At 33.0% G+C, this 21,185-nt stretch overlaps 3 protein-coding genes, 1 long non-coding RNA gene and 1 pseudogene across 4 annotated transcripts; 4 read left to right on the forward strand and 1 right to left on the reverse strand.

The window, feature by feature from the left end:
* Positions 1 to 578: 578 nt before the first annotated feature.
* On the forward strand, positions 579 to 1,212 carry LOC133794248 (uncharacterized). Its single transcript, XR_009875150.1, has 2 exons — positions 579 to 698; positions 1,027 to 1,212. It is a non-coding gene; the product is annotated as an uncharacterized LOC133794248 (long non-coding RNA).
* A 2,233-nt stretch (positions 1,213 to 3,445) lies between these two features.
* On the forward strand, positions 3,446 to 11,611 carry LOC133793746 (potassium transporter 11-like; annotated as a pseudogene).
* A 1,937-nt stretch (positions 11,612 to 13,548) lies between these two features.
* On the reverse strand, positions 13,549 to 15,240 carry LOC133793748 (uncharacterized). Its single transcript, XM_062231038.1, has 4 exons — positions 15,124 to 15,240; positions 14,225 to 15,039; positions 13,804 to 14,147; positions 13,549 to 13,723 (listed from the first exon to the last, which is right to left on the reverse strand). Exons 2-4 carry the CDS (start codon positions 14,414 to 14,416, stop codon positions 13,549 to 13,551), a joined length of 711 nt encoding a protein of 236 aa, XP_062087022.1. The 5' UTR covers positions 14,417 to 15,039; positions 15,124 to 15,240.
* Positions 15,241 to 17,666: 2,426 nt separating this feature from the next.
* Positions 17,667 to 19,281, forward strand: LOC133793751 (uncharacterized). The gene is made up of 4 exons (XM_062231041.1): positions 17,667 to 18,019; positions 18,094 to 18,193; positions 18,282 to 18,925; positions 19,161 to 19,281. Exons 1-4 carry the CDS (start codon positions 17,667 to 17,669, stop codon positions 19,279 to 19,281), a joined length of 1,218 nt encoding a protein of 405 aa, XP_062087025.1.
* Positions 19,166 to 20,026, forward strand: LOC133793752 (uncharacterized). The gene is made up of 3 exons (XM_062231042.1): positions 19,166 to 19,500; positions 19,580 to 19,810; positions 19,892 to 20,026. The coding sequence occupies exons 1-3, from the start codon at positions 19,411 to 19,413 to the stop codon at positions 20,024 to 20,026; spliced, it is 456 nt and encodes a 151-aa protein (XP_062087026.1). The 5' UTR covers positions 19,166 to 19,410.
* Positions 20,027 to 21,185: the final 1,159 nt, after the last annotated feature.

Consider the following 21,185-nt stretch of genomic DNA (forward strand, 5'->3'; position numbering starts at 1 on the left):
TGTTTTTAAGACAATGGGATCCCATATCCTACTTATTTTATGAAAGTAAACTCTTATTTCTACAAGTTTCCAATAAAGTTATGGCATTTTCGCAAATGTAAGTTTTATTAAGGATTTGTATGTATAGTTTCATTAATGGTTCAAAAGTCTAGAGTAGTGGGTCATTACAAGTATCAAAGGATGACAGTGTCATTCTTGATGGCGCTGGTGACGAGAAAGCAATTGAAGAAAGATGTGAACAGGTCTATATAACTTTCTTCAATTGAAGAAAGATGTCATTCATGATCATGTCATATCTTTATGGGGTCGTTCTGTTATTAATATTAATTTTGGTAAACTCATGTTACAGATATTTGACATTGACTCAACATATAGAACATCATACTATTAATGGTTACAACTTAAGACCTGGCGATCTCTTGGGAACCGGAACCATTAGTGGACTTGTATGGTTTCAGTTTATATATATATATATAAGTGGTGGAGATAATTTCATATAAATCTGGCTTCAGTTCTGCACTTCTATTATTTTGATATAGGTTGATCATTCTGAATGTTGTATGTCCAAACAGGAGCCAGAGTCCTTAGGATGCTTGTTAGAGTTGTCATGGAATGAACAGAAGTCACTGTCATTGAAAGGGGCAACCCGTAAATTCCTAGAAGATGGTGATGAAGTTATCATCACTGGTTTTTGCAAGGTTCTTTGATTCACTAAGACCTCTCTTTTATTTTTCTCCTGAAATTTTTTATGAACTTTCTTTTATCGGGAAATAGGAAGTATGATGATGATAACCATATTTCCACCTCATAGAATACATGCATCTCCAGCTGTGTTGTGTCTTGTGTGCATGGATATTCATAACATTATATGTCCACACCCGTCCACAGATATCAACTTATTTTATTTAATTGTATCATGCATTACGCTTTGAGATGTGAGTAGTTTGTTTGATATTATGATTGCATCATAAATAAACCTTCAAAATGTAGAGACTGAAAAGGTCTATGTATATGAATTCGTTGCAGGGAGATGAATACAACATTGGGTTCGGCACTTGCTCGGGGAAGATCGTTCCTCCATTGCCTTGATGATGTTATCGCCAAGTGTTGGATGCTTCAGTTTCTCTTGTCAATAGATTTAGGAATCGCTTTCTACATGACTGTGCCGAATGAACTGTTGCCTAATTGATATTTCAAACCGAATTTGATAAAGAGTTTGGAAGCCTATATTAAAACTTCCCGAATCTACCTTATCATTTCTAGAATGAGTTATCAAATTGTTTGTTTTTATTTATGAGTAATTAATTGGAACATAGTTAACATTCATTGGAGGCTTAACAAATTTAACACAAAAAATATATTATTATAAAATAAGTGGATAAAAAAGCATTATGAATACGAAAACAATAATTATATTTTAAGCTTATAAAAATGAGAAAATAACACAAAAAATGTATTATTGTAAAATAAGTGGATAAAAAAGTATTATGAATATCAAAACAATAATTATATTTTAAGCTTATAAAAGTGAGAAAATAACACAAAAAATGTATTATTGTAAAATAAGTGGATAAAAAAGTATTATGAATATCAAAACAATAATTATATTTTAAGCTTATAAAAATGAGAAAATAACACAAAAAATGTATTATTGTAGAGTATTCAATAATACTCTCAATATAAGAGCAATAAAGTCTTATGAAAACTATTAAAGATAATGATAATTTAAGCATATTAAAATATTAAAATAATACTAAAAAAGTCTTATGATAGAGTTTTCAATAATACTTTAGTATAAGTGGAAAAATGTATTACGAAAAGTGTCATGACTTACGATAACACAGCTTTCCTTAATGCTTCAAAAAGTATTATGATAACTATTTTATAATAATTTTTTGGTATTATAATAATCATTTTTTCTTGTAGTGTCTCGGTCATCACCATGGCATCAACTTCTACACGGTTTGATCTTGAAAAATTTGATGGAATGGGTGACTTCAGTTTGTGGAAAGAGAAGATGATGGCAATCTTGATATATCAGAAACTTGATGAAGCCCTAATCAGTAACACAAAGGATAGCAAAGAACCAAAAGAGAAGGAATCTTCAAGTCTTGATGAGAAGAACTTGATTGCAAGACAAGCTCGGTCAGCTATAATAATGAATTTGTCTGATAATGTGTTAAGGCAAGTCATTGGGGAAAAGACAGTTGCTGGTCTATGGAATAAGTTGGAACAACTTTACATGACTAAGTCTACTGCATCGAAAATATTTCTAAAAGGAAAGCTATATGGCTTCAAGATGAATGCCATGAATACTCTGGAGCAGAACTTTGATGAAATGACAAAGCTGGTATTAGCCTTGAACAATATGGGGGAGAGTATAAAAGAAGAGGATCAAGTTGTGGTACTCTTGAATAGTTTACCAGATCAGTTCAAAGAGATGAGGACTGTCATAATGTACAGTAGGGATACATTGACTTTGGAAGATGTCTTGAGTACACTAAGATCACGAGATGCAGAAATGACTTGGGACAAGGCAGCCAGACAACAAAGAACTGAAGAAAGTTTAATTGTTCGTGGCAGACAACCAAAGAAATACTCTCACAGAAATCATTCAAGAAGCCATTCACGTGAGCATCATAGGTCAAATTCTAGGCCTAAAGAAACAAGAAAATGTCACCATTGCGGCAAAGTAGGACATCTCATCAAGAACTGCTGGGAGCTTATGAAAAAGAAAAGAGAAGAAGAGCCCAAAAACACACAGCAAGATGACAACACAGGAGACAATTATTACAGTTCAGATGGAGAAGTTCTTGCAGTCTCACAAGACAGAGAAGTCAAAGAATGGATATTGGATAGTTGGTGCACTTATCACATGTGCCCCATTAAAGACTGCTTTATATGGATTTACATGAAGTAGAACAAGGCAGTGTATTGATGGGTAATGATCATAGATGCAAAGTTCTTGGGATTGGCTCTATAGCTATCAAGAATTCTGATGGGACAATTAAAACTTTGAATAAAGTCATATATATACCAGATTTAAAAAGGAACTTGATTTTACTTAGAACTCTTGATGATGAAGGGTATAATTATAAAATTGGCAAGGGTACTATGAGGATCACAAAAGGGCAGCTAGTGGTGTTTAAAGGGATTAAAATAAATGGCCTGTATCACTACAACAATTTTTAGTATATATTACATTAAAAAATAACACTTATTTAAAAGTTCTATTAATAAGCAATTAAAAAAACACACGGCCCCCATATGTGAAATTTCATTTGGCGCCATATGAAATATATAACTAGGCGCCAAATGAAAATAAGGGACACGGAAGCACACAGTAAACTAGTCTCAGCCTCCGAACCCCTAAGCCTCCATTGAATCCCTAATTTCTAGTTTCGTCTCTTTGCCTCTCTTTCTTTCTTTCTTTCATCTCTTTGCCTCTCTTTCTTTCTTTCTTTCGTCTCTTTGCCTCTCTTTGCTTCTCTTTCTTTCTGGTTTCCTAGTCTCTTTCTTTGCTTCTCAGCTTCTCTTTCTTTCTCTTTTTTTTTCGTCTACACAACCAAGCAGAGCATCACTCAACAACCCTTTTATTCAAACTTCACTATTTATTCTTCTATGTCATCTAAAATTATGAAAAACCCGAAGAACCATTTTTTCAGGATCGGGGTTTTCACTTCCTCGCCTTTTTTCTTCATGGGTATGTAAACTTCTTTACTGGGCTTTCGTTTTTTTTCCATCTTCTTTATTGTGTTTTCTTGATCTTTTGTGCTCTGATGTGTTATGTATAGCTTTAGGTGAAACCCATTTGGGAATTTCACTGTTCAGGTTACATTTTTTTTCTTTCCTTTCTTTACAGTGTCACTGCATTTTTAAGGTCTTCAGTTTTTTTTTTGGTTGAGTTTTTTTGAAATTGGACCAAGAGGTCTTGGGGGTTCTTAAAAGGTTCCAAGCTTTGGTTTAGCTTTTCAAAAAATGTGAGGAATTTTTTTATAGGTGAAAGTAATTTCATTTTAATTTTGGAGCTGAGAAATTTTCATATTTGGCATCTTGATGCTTTCCATTCCTTAATTCCTTTAGATTTATTCTTTATTTGCTTGATCAGCCAATTTATGGTGTTACCTTTATTCAAGCTTATTGAATGCTAGTAAATTCCATGTCTTTATCATTTATTGACCATCACGAGTATTTACAATTTCTAAAGGTATGGTTGATTATTTTTGTCCAATATTTACATTATCAATCCTTTTATGCTGTAATTTACCTTGGTCTGTATGTTGAACAAGGAAAATATCCATATAATATTTTTATAGGTTAACATTTAGCTCAAAGCTGTTCCTTTAACCCTTTTGATTTGAACTTGTTGAGTTTTATGGCTTTCAATATATGTAGAAAGCTGATGGCACAACCGAAGTATTGATGAAGAAAAAAAACTTAGAGGTGAATTGGTTGAACTCTGAGGAATAGTTTGAATGATCAAGTTGAAAATGGCTACAAATATGACGACTGATCAAGGTCCTGATAAAAATGGAACTATGTGGACTATAGATCAGAAGCTTGATCAACCCATGGATGAAGAGGCTAGAAAGCTTAAAAACATGTACACAGAAAAGGTATACTTGTTTCTTGTTCTTGGAGATCTCTTTCTCTTAGTCTTTCATCCCTTTGAAATACCTATCAAAGTCAAACTCATGATACCTGGCAAAATGTTTACTTCAAAAGCTTTGGATTTTTCTCACAATATGGTAAATCGTCAAAATGGATATTACCGATATAGAAGGGATTGTTGCAATATAGTTGTATGCTTGTGCTCAGGGTAGATTACAATTCTCTAGGCCCTATTTTAATTTCCTGTGGGATGTATTCTGAAATTGGCGGGCAATGAGATTAATGAATTTGATGAAATTGAGCATATTATGATAGTTGCATGGTTCCTTTACTGAATTGCTTTTGTTTTGTTTAGAAAATATTAGCACTGATACTTCTGTATTTTTCACTTCTGAGCTAGACGTTATTTGTGCACATCTTACTTCATAGAAAGAATGTAGAAATACGCTTCTCTCAAAATTTTATTGTTGATTTGTATGTTCTACTTTAATTTGCTTGTGCGATGCATTAAAAATGACCAGCAACTAGCCATGAGAGTAAACAAAAATTTATAGAAATTTAGCATGTGATGCTACGTATTTAGTTACTTTGTTGATTTGGTTTTGTTCTATCTTGTCCAGAAGCTTTCAGCAGTAATGCTTCTGCAACTTGCATTCCAGAGCCTTGGAGTGGTATATGGAGATTTAGGCACATCTCCTTTGTATGTTTTCTACAACACTTTCCCTGATGGAATTAAAGACCTAGAAGATTTGATTGGAGCTTTATCTTTGATAATATACTCGCTTACTCTTATTCCGCTTCTCAAGTATGTGCTAATTGTTTGTAGAGCTAATGATAATGGTCAAGGTAAAGTGTTCTCAACCTGGAAAGTTGATTTGCCGAAGTTAATCTTCTAATGCTTGCATATAAATTTTATATATTTCTTGTTAAAATAAATTGAAAAATGAAGATACAAAGAAACAGGGATTATTTGTGAATTGCATGATTGAAAAATGAAGATACAAAGAAACAGGGATTTAAGTATTTATGTTTCAGAGAAGAAATATGATAATCTAGATGTTGTTTATGTATTTTACGGTATTTTATAAGAAACAAAACTTTCATTAAATTTCAAAAAATTATGTATTTATAGTTACAAGAATGTGATGTAGTATCTTTAAATACAAGAAATCGAAAAAACTTAAACTCTATTTAAAGAAACCAAACAAAGCTAACACCACTAAAAAAAATATTAGTCCAAGTAAGAGTAATTAGAGAAAGGAGAAAATCCTTGAATTTCATTTACTGAAGCTCAATGGTAAGTTGATAAACTAATCCTTTTCTACAATGATATCATATCTTTGATGACCTCAAAAGCTGCATCATCACATTGTTCCACATTACAGCCACGATCTCGCTTTTACCAAAAACATATAGGTTCTCCATCTATACTGTCTCACATATTTTAGGTAATACCCAACATAATCAACTTCATTCAACAATTCACATCATAATGATCTAGCTTTGCTGCAATGCTGAACAGATGATCCAATGTTTCAGTTATGTTTATACAAAACACACCACAAAGGTGAGAGGATTAAATGCAAACTAGTTCACAAGTACTAGTCTTATAATAAACTAGCCGAACAAAAGCGTCAACTCTGATTGGAATGGATGGTATTAAAATGCTAATAAAAATAAGGAGATTGCCAAAGAATATTAATGTCAGACTAAGATTTACAAGGATAAAAAGCCCAGAATTTTCACATGCCCAACAATTTTTTATCTAGAAAGGATTCCCCAATGTAAAAACTTGCCAAAATATTCAGCAACAAAATTAAATTCCCTGTTTTTTTCGTTTAAATTATGGTTGATTAAATTTCCAGTTAGAATGCATTACTATCGAGTGTTTATGTCATTTAATATGCAATGGTCTGGATAGTATTACTGTATATTTTCTCTTGTACTTTTGAAGCCATTTGAATTTTTTTAATTATTTTTAATCTGTAAAAAGGTGGTAAGTTGTATTACTGTAGATTTTCTCTTGTATTTCTGAAATTTGAATTTTTTAAAATTATTTTTAATGTGAAAAGGGGCTTTATGAACAGGTCATCTCTGCTTATGGAAATTGATTAATGGGAGAGTTTTCTTGAAAAAATAAAAATATGAAAGGGATGTTGTATGAATTTGTGTTTCGTGGATATACAAATTTCTGGTTTCATGGAATTGGTCTGTTTTTGCTACTTTATGGGAAATTTGGTTGGAAAGGAATAAGAGAATTTTTTAAGAGGTCTAATGTGATGAACTTGTTTGGATAAATTAAGAACAAGGTTTTCTTGTAAGTTTGTTCATTAGAAATAATTATTTCTGTTCTATATGTAATATTGCTACCAAGGCAAGATAATTAGATCTTGGATTAGTTTCTTCTGCAATTTTTCAATGTGTCAGTCTTTGGCTTCTACGAAAGTTTAGATTTACTTTATCAAATTATTAACAATTCTATAAACATAGATATTCCTTGTAAGACAGGTATGCTCTCTGTTTGTTTTTTTCCCCGAATATTATGCCCCTTTGATATCATCTGCTTGTTTGATAATCAATTACATAGCAACTTACTCGTTATGCAGGCGGAACTTTTGCTATCTATTCATTACTATGCCGACATGCAAAATTGAGAACTATTCCTAATCAAGACCGAAGTGATTTGGAACTTACAACATATAGTCGTTCTACATTTAGTGAACACTCATTTGCCGCAAGAACCAAGAGGTGGTTGGAGGGATATGCATTTATGAAGAACACAATGTGATTCTTGTCCTTATTGGCTCTTGTATGGTAATTGGGGATGGAATTTTGACTCCAGCCATTTCAGGTCTATATTTCTTTGTTCTGATTCTCTTCAGGAGCGAGCAGAAACCCATTTTAATAACTGTTTAAGGATACCTTCACTTAAGTCCTTCTAATCTTTTTGTCTCTTGACCAAAATTTATAAAAAGAAATTGATATAAAATTGTTGTCCAATCATCGTACCAGCTGTCAGCTTGCGGCCTTTTACTTTTTCCCTGAAAGCTCCTTTGCTATTAAATCTGCCATATATACCATACAACTTTTCAAGGACCACAAGAGTGACAATTTGTATAGCCATGCCCATTCTGCCCCATATACATACACTATGCCATAGGCCACCTTTCAAAGCGTTTCACTTGACTATACTTGTTGATGATCTCATTCCTACCCTTTCAAACAAGTCAAACTTTCTTGGTTCAATTAGAAGATACTTTTTCTATTAAAAAAATGTAATGTTTATGAGATACTTAATTGTAATGTTCTTTTGCAGTGTTGTCAGCTATTGGTTTGTACTAGTCAGCGTGCTTATAAAGATTATTTCATTATTGGTTTTGCAGAGTGCATATATTGGCCAGTGTTTGTTATTGCAACTGCTGCTGCTGTGGTTGCAAGTCAGGCCACCATATCTGCAACTTTCTCATTGATCAAGCAGGCTCTTGCTCTTGGCTGTTTTCCAAGAGTCAAAGTTGTGCATACATCTAAAAGGTTCCTCAATCAGGTTAATATTCCAGATGTAAATTGGATCCTTATGATTCTTTGCATTGCTGCGACAGCTGGGTTCAAAAATCAAAACCAAATTGGAAATGCCTCTGGTAAGTCTTTTATCTGATGAATTGTGAAATATGTTGATCCATTATCCATGGGACAACACATCTCTACTAGGAAAACAACATATAAGTTTAACTGATTCCTTGTGTCATTTTCCCATCACAGCATAAAATATACCCTCCTGATAGTCTTAATCTATTTATAGTATTAGCGTTTGGATGGTGATTTCATACCAATGGCTATTGTGCATATATTTGTAGATCCACATGTAGCGTAAGCTTATGATTTATATGTACATATAATCATGGAGACATTTGTATATACCTTTTAGTAAAAGCGGTAGCATAAACAAAATGATTCTCTAAAAGTCCATTAAGATTTAGTGTTCTCCTTAGCCTTATTTTTTTTCCCTTGGTGGCGGACTGCTCACATAACATGAATGATGTGCTTGTGCATTAGTTGCACCACATTGACAGGGTAAAGAGTCATTCAAAGGGTCATTATTTGTTTGTTTAAAATTTTCTTTTTCTTTAAGATTCTCTTCCTCACCATACCATTTTTATCTCATCACGTGACAAATATTGATGTTCTCACTTTTGCATGGATTTTTGGGTCAGCCTTTTCTCTTCTCTCAAAAGGCAGTATGTTCCTAGGTGGGCCCAAATAAAAGTTATTGTCCCTGACATCTCAAATTGTTTTTTTTTTCAACATCTCTTATTGACTTGCATTAGAATCTACTTCCCCAAGCTGTATCCAGTGAAGTGATTAGAAAATAACTTTTTGGAAAATCTAATTCAGACAGGGCAGCAGTATATACATGCACATCGTAGTAATCTTAATTTTGACATTTTGTTTTTGTACGTGAGAGCCATGCTAACATTTCGATTTTCCTGAAAAACGTAGGGACTGACTTCACTAATTTGAATTCTGCATTTTACAACAGGGACAGCAGTTGTAATAGTCATGTTGGTGACAACCTTTCTCATTATTTTAGTGATGATACTAGTGTGGCACCATTGGATTCTTGACTTGATCTTCACTATCTTATCATTAGCAGTGGAGTGCACTTACTTCTCCGCTGTAGTCCTCAAGGTTAATCAAGGCGGGTGGGTTCCTCTCGTGATATTAGCAGTATTCTTCGCCATCATGTATATATGGCATTATGGTACCCTGAGACGCTACGAGATTGAGATGCATAGTAAGATTTCAATGGCATGGATTCTTGGACTAGGTCCTAGTTTAGGGCTTGTTCGTGTGCCTGGAGTAGGATATGTGTGCGTGTGTCCCTGAAATCTATCACTTCTTTTATCTAGGAGGTATGTTTTTCAACCTGATTTGAGTATCTCTATTTTGGTAGGGTGTTTTCATAAATCCAGCCTTCATTGAGCCATTTGGACTTACTTTAATTGAGGTGATTATTTTTAACTTTGGTTTCAGATATTGATTAATGTGAAGTCCAACATGATCTCTTTTATTTATTCTACAAAAGGGAAATAAATTACTAATACAGAAATAAAAAAGTTAAATAATGCAATTTGGTGGTGCTACTGTTTTGTGTTCTCATTAACTGGCCTTTTCTTTTTATTTGCTCATAAGCAGTTGCTTCAACTAAATTGGGGAAGATATTGAACTCATATGCCATTTTAACTTGTCCTTTCACTGTGAATCTCTCCTGTGCATTCCTAGTAAATCTAACTTGTCCGATGCAGCATATAATGAACTGAAGGTTAGTTTATTAAATGTTATTTTAGCATGTTAAGCTTGATACACAATTTTCTCTTGTTAATTACTTTGTCAGCCAAGGCATTTGGGCAAAAGCTTATTTAAGTTGATTAAAGTGTAAATATCATATGATCAACCTTTTTTTTTTTTTGCTTTCTGCTTTATGTGAGATATGCAATAGCATGGGTTGCAGATGAATGTGAATGTTAGTTATACATGGTTATACTAGCCTACAAGGTATATATATGCTGAAGTTGAATCCCTTAGTGTTGTCCTTGATGCTTAAGTTATGATGAATGTTTTGCGTCTATGTTTGGATGGGTTGTATTAATTCTATGTGTTCCTTTTTCTGTTTAGAGTTTTTATAGCTAATGTGCTACTACAGTATTTGGAAAGGAACCTATTTTGATTTCTTAACTCACTTTTATAATAAATCTATGTATAAATATATATCACAGGCTACTGGAGTTGAATTCCCACCTCGAGAAGAGAGCAGTGTACCATTCTTAACTCCACCCCAGACCCAGCCAATAATTTCTCCTGTTACTGAATACAATGATGCTGCTATTGAGGCCTCTTTACAGTCTGATGCTTCAGGCCTCAGGTACTGTCTCGATCACAACTGACTTTTGTTTGTCATAAACATTTATTCAAATTCTTGGTACTTATTAGGTTTTATTTTCTTATATTAAACACAAGATAGATGCAAAATAAAGTTATAATATATAATTGCATGGTCAGCTGATAAAGTTATAATTAGGTAATTAACTTTTTTTATGTACTCTTTTAGTTTACTATAACTTTAAGTTGAAGCATTCATTATTTAAATTTTGTTGTAGCTAAGCAAATGGACTCACAACAAAGACAAGTGCACAAAGAATAATGAATTGAAGGATGGAGCAAGTTTGGTTTACTTTTGTGTATCTTGTAATGTTTCTATTTTTCATTTTTGAAGTAAAAATTGTTCGAGATTATAAAACTTTATTATGTTATGCTTTCAAACATAAGTTTGAACTAAGATCTCATGAAGTAGACACATTCATGATTTGAATTAGTTATTGTTTAATGTAATACTTATGGTTTATCAATCTATTGAGAATTACATTTTATGATTAATTTTGAATTTTTTTTATCAAAATACAATAATGAAAATCTTTTAATTAAAAAAAACCATATAAGTACACTTATCAAAATAAAATTTAAAATTTTATTACTATATGTTATGATTTAAAAACATATTATAAGCGTAAAAAAATCGTTATGGTTTATATAATATAACAAACTAAAAATGTTATCAAAATAATCAAATGTAACAGTTGAAAAGTGTTATGAAAAAAATATAAGATTAAACTTCAAATTTATAACCAAAAACTCTATCTAAATGTTATTATTTGAATATTATAGCACCTAAAAATGTGTTATTGAATAGTTTAAGATAACACCGAACATAACATTCAAATACTGTTATAGAAAACACTGGATTTTTAATAACAGGGGCTATGTTAGCATTTTCAGAAGTGTTATCAATAGTTCCGGTTAGCAGTTTTTAAGTGTTATGAATACTGTTTTTTCTTGTAGTGTATGTGTTAGATGGGGAAACAGTTCTACCAGCTCAAGCTTCATTTGTAAAACAGAATACAGTGGACTCAAAGACATGGCATCTCAGAATGGGTCACATCAGTGAAGCTGGACTCATTGAGCTTTCTAAACAAGGTATTCTGTCAAATTATAAACATATAAACTTACCATTTTTTGAAGTTTGTGTACAGGGCAAACAACATAGACTAAAGTTTGACACAAGCAAATTTCGAGCTACAAGGATATTGGAATATGTACATTCTGACTTATGGGGACCTAGTAGAACAGCTACAAGAGGAGGTAACAATTATTTTTTGTCAATAATGGATGATTATAGTAAAAAGGTTTGGGTCTATCTACTTAAACACAAACATGAATGTCTTGACAAATTTAAAATATGGAAAATATATGTTGAAAATCAAACTGATCTTAAAATCAAGACATTAAGGACAGATAATGGTTTAGAATATATTAATCATGAGTTTGATAAGTTGTGTTTAGATTGTGGTATAGAAAGACACAGAACAGTGGTAAGAATCCCTCAACAGAATGGGACAGCAGAACGAATGAACAGGACCTTGCTGAATAAAGTGAGGTGCTTGTTACTTGAGTCAGGATTGAAGAAATCCTTTTGGGGAGAAGCTTTAAGTACAGCATGCTACCTGATTAATAAAAGCCCCAACAGAACAAATAATTTCCTTACACCCGAAGAGAAATGGACAAGTAAACCACCTAACTTAACTCACCTCAAAATTTTCGGATGTACTGCCTATGCTCATCAAATTAATGATAAGCTAGAAAAGAGGGCTGCAAAATGTATTTTTATACACTACTACAAAAATTACATGATAAGTCGGTTAAAAACTGACTTCTGAATGTTCATAAGTCGGTTGGGAACTGACTTCCCATGAAGTGACTTATGATGTAAAAACATGGTAGGTCAGTTGGCGCCAAACCGACATCTGGTGTAAGACATGGTACGTCGGTGGAAAACCGACATCTGGTGTAAGACATGGTACGTCTGTTGCAAACCGACCTCTAGTGTAAGACATGGTAGGTCGATTGTACACCGACCTCTGGTGTAAAACATGATATGTCGGTTCACAGCCGACTTATGGTGTAGACATCTATTGTCAGTTTTAGTAGAACCGGCTTATGGTGTTTTTTTTCTCTTAAAAAGTGTGTTATGCCCAAAACAAATCATGTTTTTTTATACAAACAAACTGAACAAAACAAAACATATATCACAATAATATAAAATACTAGAATTTGAACTAAGTATCTAAAATAACGAGTCTCAAGTTAATTACAAAATGACTCACATAAGCATTGTAAACTATAGTTAGGCAACAAAAGTGTGTATATCTTCAAGAAAGTCTAACTTAACATTGTAAGTATATCTCATTAAAAGTCTAAGTTAACAAAAGTGAGTGGACCTATGTAGTACTCATCAAATCCATGACGCATTGTGCCCATTCTTCACGTACTTCATTGATCTCATCCTTTGTGTAATAGTTCTTCCCGCCACACTAAAACAAAATTCATTGCATGAGTTGAATTAATATATTTAATCTTAAGGTAAAGCTAGAACTTTAATAATGAATATTTTCACTTACATTACTAGTTAGCCAACGTATTGAAAACTCATTTGTCACGAAGTCCTTCATCATCCTCATAACATAGAACCCACATTGTACTGATTGTAATGGTTGACGAGGACACTTAACTGTTCTCCATGCGACTTCCTTAGTTTTTGCATTATTTATGCGTAAATGTTGAAAGACACTAAATAATAATAACATAAACATTTAGATGTTAATTTTAAATGAATTAAAGAGTATGCAGTTAATTGGTTAGATTTTTACCGAGAAATGAGAGATTTGATTTCATCTGGTGGAAAATTGTGAAGAGAATCCAGGAAGTAGCATAATTGGTGATCAAAATCAATTATTATAAGCATCCAATGCTTTCTAACAAAAACACAAAAATATTTCATTATTAATATTATATATATTCACTAACAAAATACTAAACGTAAAAAACTTACCCCTTATGATATGGCAACAACCACATCTGAGCCGGATTTGAATCAAGCATACGCTTTGATACCCATTCAACTCGTTCTTCTTCAGTGGATCCAACATTTGATAACCAAATTGGCTCAACAAAACGAAAAAAGTGACTGATCTCTCTTTTCACTAATTGGAAGTATAAAATCCTACATAAAAAATATATATTTGTTAAATTTATAAAATAAGTTATGAACAAACTTATAATTATTTTAAAAATCTTTGATACCTGATATATAACGATACACATGATGCTCCAATCTCTTCCATTAAGCCAACATGAACTATTTCTTCTTGTGAGATATATAAATCATTCTCATGGTCGAATATCTCAAAATCCATCGTAATTTTGATCATGAAACTTGGCTCCACATACTTCACGGTAGTTAATAGACACTTGAGAAAGCGAGGAACCCCACTAGGAATATTGAAGAGTATCGGGGCACTAGCTTTAATTGACACTACTTCATTTTGACTAGGAATTTTTTGGGAAGGATGAGACTTCTCTTGTGTCATTGGGGCATTAGGTATTGGTGAACCATTCTTTTTTTGCTTCTTTGTCTTCTTAGGTAGCTTCAACATGAAAGTAACACATGTTAATCATGAAAAATAATTCAATCACTAAATATAGTTTCTTGTCAATGTCTTACCAAATCTGAATCGTAAGGAATGATCAGATGAGATGGCCACTCAACATAGTGGCCGACAGCATGACGTACTAAATAAATCTCATCTCCAATAGGAAAAATAAGTTTAGCCTCATCATTGCAGCACTCATCCACTTGCACACGATAGTTACCCTTTCTTAAGTCAACACAATGAATTTTTCTGCTTGTTGCCATTATTCGTCCAATAGCAACAGTATCACCATTTTCTGTCAATAATCTAGACTTATGATTATCCTACAAGCTCAAGACGAGGACAAAATAATATTTATGTTATAATAGATATTTTCTAAAATAATAATATGAATAGGTGAAGAATAAAATACATTTGAAGAAACTAAAGACTCATTTACCACCTCTATTGGCGTAGGGGTCTCACTTGTTCGTGAAACTATCGTAGGCAAACTCACTTCACTTCCTTTTAATGATGAAATTTGGTTTGCTAATTCTGTAAACTTTGTCCAAAATAACTCTCGTTCTTGTTCTCGTTCTTCTCTTTCTCGTTTTCGTTCTACTTCAAATTGTTCAGCTTGACTACGTAGTCTTTGCTCAAAGGATTGCTCTAACTTTTTAAAGTCATCTAAGTATTTTTGCGATTGGTGTTGCTGAAATTGAAATTGATATTGTTGAAGTCCACTAAAACCTCCTGCTGGCTTCAAAAAGTAGTCTCTTTGTGTAACTCCACGACTTTGGCCTCTTACTCTACCAGGATGCTCCTTTGTTCCTAACACTTGTGTCAATATATCGTTTGTCCCAACTTCTACAAGTGTCCCCTCATTTCTCTTATCTAGAAGGTCATCCTGCAATATTTAATTTCATAAATTTAGTAATACAATATAATGAAGGATAAAAAAAAATCCAAGTTCATATAGTTTACAACATACAATGGCATCTCCTATAAGCTTGTCACGTTCATTTACATAATTTCCTGATGCATCTTTCCTTGCCTCCTTCCAAAGTATAGATCGATCTATTGGCTCATCTGTGCCTAGTTTAGTTTGCTATAACAAAATAAAACTCAATTAGTTATATATTAAACCACTACATGTAATGACCCACTACTCTAGACTTTTGGACCATTAATGAAACTATACATACAAATTCTTACTAAAACTTACATTTGCGAAAATACCATAATTTTATTAGAAAACTTATAAAACAAAAGTTACTTTCATAAGTAGGATATGGGTACCCATTGTCTTTAAAACAAAACATAATTTAAAATAAAAAGACATTACATAAATAGTGCGGAAAATACATGTAAAAAGACATAAAACAAAACTACATCCTCGAATGATCGAACTCTCGACTCCTTGAATCCATTCACCATCGATACACATCCTCCAAGCGTCACGAATCTTACCGCCTCTAAGCTTATTTTCCTGCACATAAACAGAAAGGAGTGAGCCTAATGCCCAGCAAGGAAAATCTAACACATAGTCATATACATAATTTCATAAGAAAACATAAAGACTTAACATAATACATATAACATACACTTATTATAATGGCCATTATTACTTGGGGTCCCATAGACTAAACAAGCATATGCCCATGGGATTAGTGGGGTCCTACTAGCCAAGTAGGTCATATGCCCATAACCCATTTGGGGTCTTGTTAGTCATATGAGTCATATGCCCAAGCCTACAAACATACACATATATCATAACACTTTTAATAACATAAAACATATAGATAACATAATCACATAACATGTTGATTCTAGCCTATTTCCTTACCAAAGTTACCGGGATAAAATGGACTGAGTTGGGACTTTTTGGAACACTCCTAAAACCATAATGAACAAGAGTGAGTCTAAAGAAAGGAGATGAAATGAAAGAGATGGAAAGACTAAACCATAAAAAAACATACTTACCGACTTATATGCTTATGAGCTTGGATTCCCTAACCAAAATAAGAATAAGGTTAGGGGACTGAGTAGAAGGTTTTGAGAAAGGAAATAACATAAAATACAGAAAGGAACTAGATTTTTGGGTTTACCTCAAAGATTGCAAGATCAATCTAACCTTCACCGAAATACTATAGAACTCACTTCCCAAAGTGTTTGATAAGCTTATGATGTTTAAGCTTATAGTTTTTCCCCCAAACCAGGTGTTTACACTCTCACACTCACTTAACACTAGCAGCTTCTGAACTTAGAGCAAATGGTGAATAATGGCTGGGTACTAGGTCCTATTTATAGAGTTTGGGAATGAAAATATCTTGATTTTACTTGAATAAAAATAATGGCTTTTTAGGTGAAAATCATTTGAATAATCGTTCAGCAGAGGCTGAAGACTCGTTCAAAAGATGCTGGACTTATGAAGAAGTTTGAATGGCTGAAAGGAAAAGAATTCAAAAACAATTGAACATATGCTGAAGGAGGCGATATATCGCCCCCTGTAGGCGATATATCGCCTGGGCCAGTATGCCCGAGGCGACCGTGCATCGTTTCGTGTTTTCCGTATCTACGTGCTGCGATATATCGCCCCATATAGCTGCGATATATCGGCACACGCTGAATATTTAAACACGAAATTACACATTTTTAGCTAAGTTTGAATGGAGTAAACAGCCTTGAATAAGCCCTCAACGTACTCAAAGCTGCTGACTGACCCTATAACATTCAAACTTTACTCCTTATTAGATTTAATCCTCAAAAATACTTAATCCTTAATCACCATTCATAACATGTGCTTAAAATCCTATTGGTTGATGTCTAAACCTTATAATATAATAAATATAATCCTTAATATCAGTCACTTTAATCACACCTTAGGTTATACTTAATATTCTTAAACTATAGATTAAACTTAGAAAATCTATAAGTACTACTATGAGTGTCCAAATAATTCCCGGTCTAAACCAAAAATCCATGGTAACAAAGGTAACACTAAACATACTATAATACTACTAACATTTAGCTAAGTAAAGTTCTTGGACTCTACATTACTTAATATTCCTGGGAAAACTAAGGACAATATCTCTGCTCGTAAAGACCTTGTGTTAATGTTTGAATCAAAAAAAGATTTGGCACCTGAAACAGGTGAAAGAAGAACATATTTACCTCCTGCTTGTTACACCTTGAAGAAAGATGAGAAGCGTAAACTTTGTGAAACTTTGGCAAATGTTAAGGTTCCAGATGGGTATTCATCAAATATTCGTAATTTAGTATCTTTGAAAGATTGTAGACTAATTAGTCTTAAATCTCATGATTGTCATGTATTACTGCAACAGTTACTTCCAATTGCTATTCGGGGATCACTAGACAAACATGTTAGAAATGCTATAATACGAATGTGTTTGTTTTTTTAATGCCATATGTTGTAAGGTTGTTGATGTGTCTAAGTTAGACAAGATTCAAATAGAAATTGCCAAGACCTTGTGCTTATTTGAGCAATACTTTCCTCCATCTTTTTTTTATATCATGGTTCATTTGGCGGTGCATCTTGTTAGAGAAGTAAAACTATGTGGGCCTGTATGTTTTCATTGGATGTATCCATTTGAAAGATTGATGAAAGTTTACAAAGGTTATGTTAGAAATCGAAATCGTCCAGAGGGTTGTATAGTTGAGGCTTACATAGCAGAAGAAGCGGTTGAATTTTGTACTGAGTATATTACTGATGCAGAAGCGATTGGTATTCGCAGAAAGACAATGAGTGAAGATGTTATTGGAAGAGGCATCAAAAATGGAAGGCTCACCTTAATCAAAAAAGAAGACTGGGATGTTGCTCATCGAAATGTTCTAGAGAATACAATTGAAGTTCAAGCTTACATAGAGTAAGTATTAATATAATGTGAAATGATATCTTAGCAATGATTTATTGTCATAATAACAATATTCTTAATTTCAGAGAACACTTGGAATATCTTCATCGTGAGAATCGAAGTAAATCAAGAAAGTGGATTCAAGATTACCACCATCGAACTTTTCATCAATGGTTTCGTGATAGGGTAGCTTATTATAATTACTTCATTATAATTATACTTAGTTTTTAAAAATAACTATTTCAAAATCTATAATTTATTTTACATTATGCAGATTCAATCTGAATTGAGTATGGAGTTTCACAAAGTATCTGAAAACTTAAGATGGATTTCATTAGGTCCGACTACAATGGCAATTAAGCATGATGGATTTGTCGTAAATGGTTATAGATTTAGTACAAAAGCTCGTGATGATGTTAGAGTGACACAAAATAGCGGTGTATGTATTGTTGCAAAAACTCTTCAATTTGCTTCAGCTCGTGATAAGAAACCATTTTATGGAGATATGAAATTTTATGGAGTCATTGAAGAAATATGGGAGCTTGATTATCGTGATTTTAGGATGGCAATGTTCAAATGTAATTGGGTAGAAGACAAGTATGTTATATCAGATGAGTTAGGATGTACTTTAGTGGATCTCAATAAAATAAGCCATAAGGAAGAATCATTTATATTAGCAAGTCAAGCAAAACAAGTATTCTATATTCAAGATCCATCAGATTCAAGATGGTCAATTGTACTTGCATCACAACCAAAATTCATAGGTGATGATGATGATGATGATGATGATGATTATGAGATTGGCGAACTTCAAACTTTTGAGAAAGAAATTGGAGATATCAATGAATTTGAGGGAATTGAATCAATAGTTGGACCATATGTTCGAAGAGATTGTGATGGAATTTGGATTGTAAGTTTGTATTTAAAATATATTTTCTTTTATCATTAGCACACTTGGTGCGTAATTGAGACTAAAAGCCTTAATAACAAGAGATCCTAGGTTCGAACCTTCGAACCTGAGTCTCACCCTAATTCCCAACCCCCATAACCACTAGACCAAACCTGAGTCTCACCCTAGTGGCTTTGTATTTAAAATATTCTTATCATTTGTTTATTTTATGTACTAATCTTTATACTTGTTTTTTCTTAATAGGATCATGGACCATCATGAAGAGCACCCCGAAGAGGAACTTGAAGACAATGCAGACGAAGGTATCAATTTAGAAGAGGCTTGTAATGAAGATCTTACAACAAAGAAGAAGAAAAGTAGGTAGACTAAGGGGATAGTGCGATTGGCAAAAATAATTGCTGACAAGATCAAAGGGATTAAGATAAATTTAAGGTTTAACAAGAGAGGGCAATCAATTGGAACTCCGGAGAGAGCGTTACAATGCTATTTGGGGATGCAAGCAAAGTCAATGGTGTCAATTACATATGATAATTGGCATGATGTTCCTGCTGCAACTTTAGAGAATGTTTGGAAAGATGTAAATGTAAGGTTCATAGATTGAAGGTAATCTTTTAAACTTGTATATTATTATTTATACTGACTTGTATTGTTAAATTTTGTAGCTAGCTTTTCATCTTAATGAGGGAATGAGAAAGGAAGTGATGAGTTCAGTAGGCATCAAGTGGAGGACATTCAAAACATTTTTTACTAGAAGATTTGTAGCTCCTTACCTTAACAACCAAGATTTATTGGAAGCAAATCCCACTGCATTAGATGTGCCTCCAAAAAGATATAACATTCCTGAGGAGGAATGGAAAAACTTCGTCACCAAAAGAAAAAGTAAAGAATTTCAAGTAAGTGTACAATACTAAGTTTCAATTTTTTTTATTCATATATTAATTTATTGAAAAGTTAAATTATTCCAATTGAAATAGGAATTTAGTAAAAAACAAAAAGAGAGGTGTGCTGCTTTGGAGTATCCTCATCGTTCATCACAACACAGTTATAAAGAAATAGAAATTGACCTTGTAAGTGAGCTTTTACTATTGATTTTAATTTTTGTAGTGTAGAGTCCAAGAACTTTACTTAGCTAAATGTTAGTAGTATTGTAGTATGTTTAGTGTTACCTTTGTTGCCATGGATTTTTGGTTTAGACCGGGAATTATTTGGACACTCATAGTAGTACTTATAGATTTTCTAAGTTTAATCTATAGTTTAAGAATATTAAGTATAACCTAAGGTGTGATTAAAGTGACTGATATTAAGGATTATATTTATTATATTATAAGGTTTAGACATCAACCAATAGGATTTTAAGCACATGTTATGAATGGTGATTAAGGATTAAGTATTTTTGAGGATTAAATCTAATAAGGAGTAAAGTTTGAATGTTATAGGGTCAGTCAGCAGCTTTGAGTACGTTGAGGGCTTATTCAAGGCTGTTTACTCCATTCAAACTTAGCTAAAAATGTGTAATTTCGTGTTTAAATATTCAGCGTGTGCCGATATATCGCAGCTATATGGGGCGATATATCGCAGCACGTAGATACGGAAAACACGAAACGATGCACGGTCGCCTCGGGCATACTGGCCCAGGCGATATATCGCCTACAGGGGGCGATATATCGCCTCCTTCAGCATATGTTCAATTGTTTTTGAATTCTTTTCCTTTCAGCCATTCAAACTTCTTCATAAGTCCAGCATCTTTTGAACGAGTCTTCAGCCTCTGCTGAACGATTATTCAAATGATTTTCACCTAAAAAGCCATTATTTTTATTCAAGTAAAATCAAGATATTTTCATTCCCAAACTCTATAAATAGGACCTAGTACCCAGCCATTATTCACCATTTGCTCTAAGTTCAGAAGCTGCTAGTGTTAAGTGAGTGTGAGAGTGTAAACACCTGGTTTGGGGGAAAAACTATAAGCTTAAACATCATAAGCTTATCAAACACTTTGGGAAGTGAGTTCTATAGTATTTCGGTGAAGGTTAGATTGATCTTGCAATCTTTGAGGTAAACCCAAAAATCTAGTTCCTTTCTGTATTTTATGTTATTTCCTTTCTCAAAACCTTCTACTCAGTCTCCTAACCTTATTCTTATTTTGGTTAGGGAATCCAAGCTCATAAGCATATAAGTCGGTAAGTATGTTTTTTTATGGTTTAGTCTTTCCATCTCTTTCATTTCATCTCCTTTCTTTAGACTCACTCTTGTTCATTATGGTTTTAGGAG

The sequence above is a fragment of the Humulus lupulus genome, chromosome 8, assembly GCF_963169125.1.
Source record: "Humulus lupulus chromosome 8, drHumLupu1.1, whole genome shotgun sequence".
Taxonomy (NCBI): domain Eukaryota; kingdom Viridiplantae; phylum Streptophyta; class Magnoliopsida; order Rosales; family Cannabaceae; genus Humulus; species Humulus lupulus.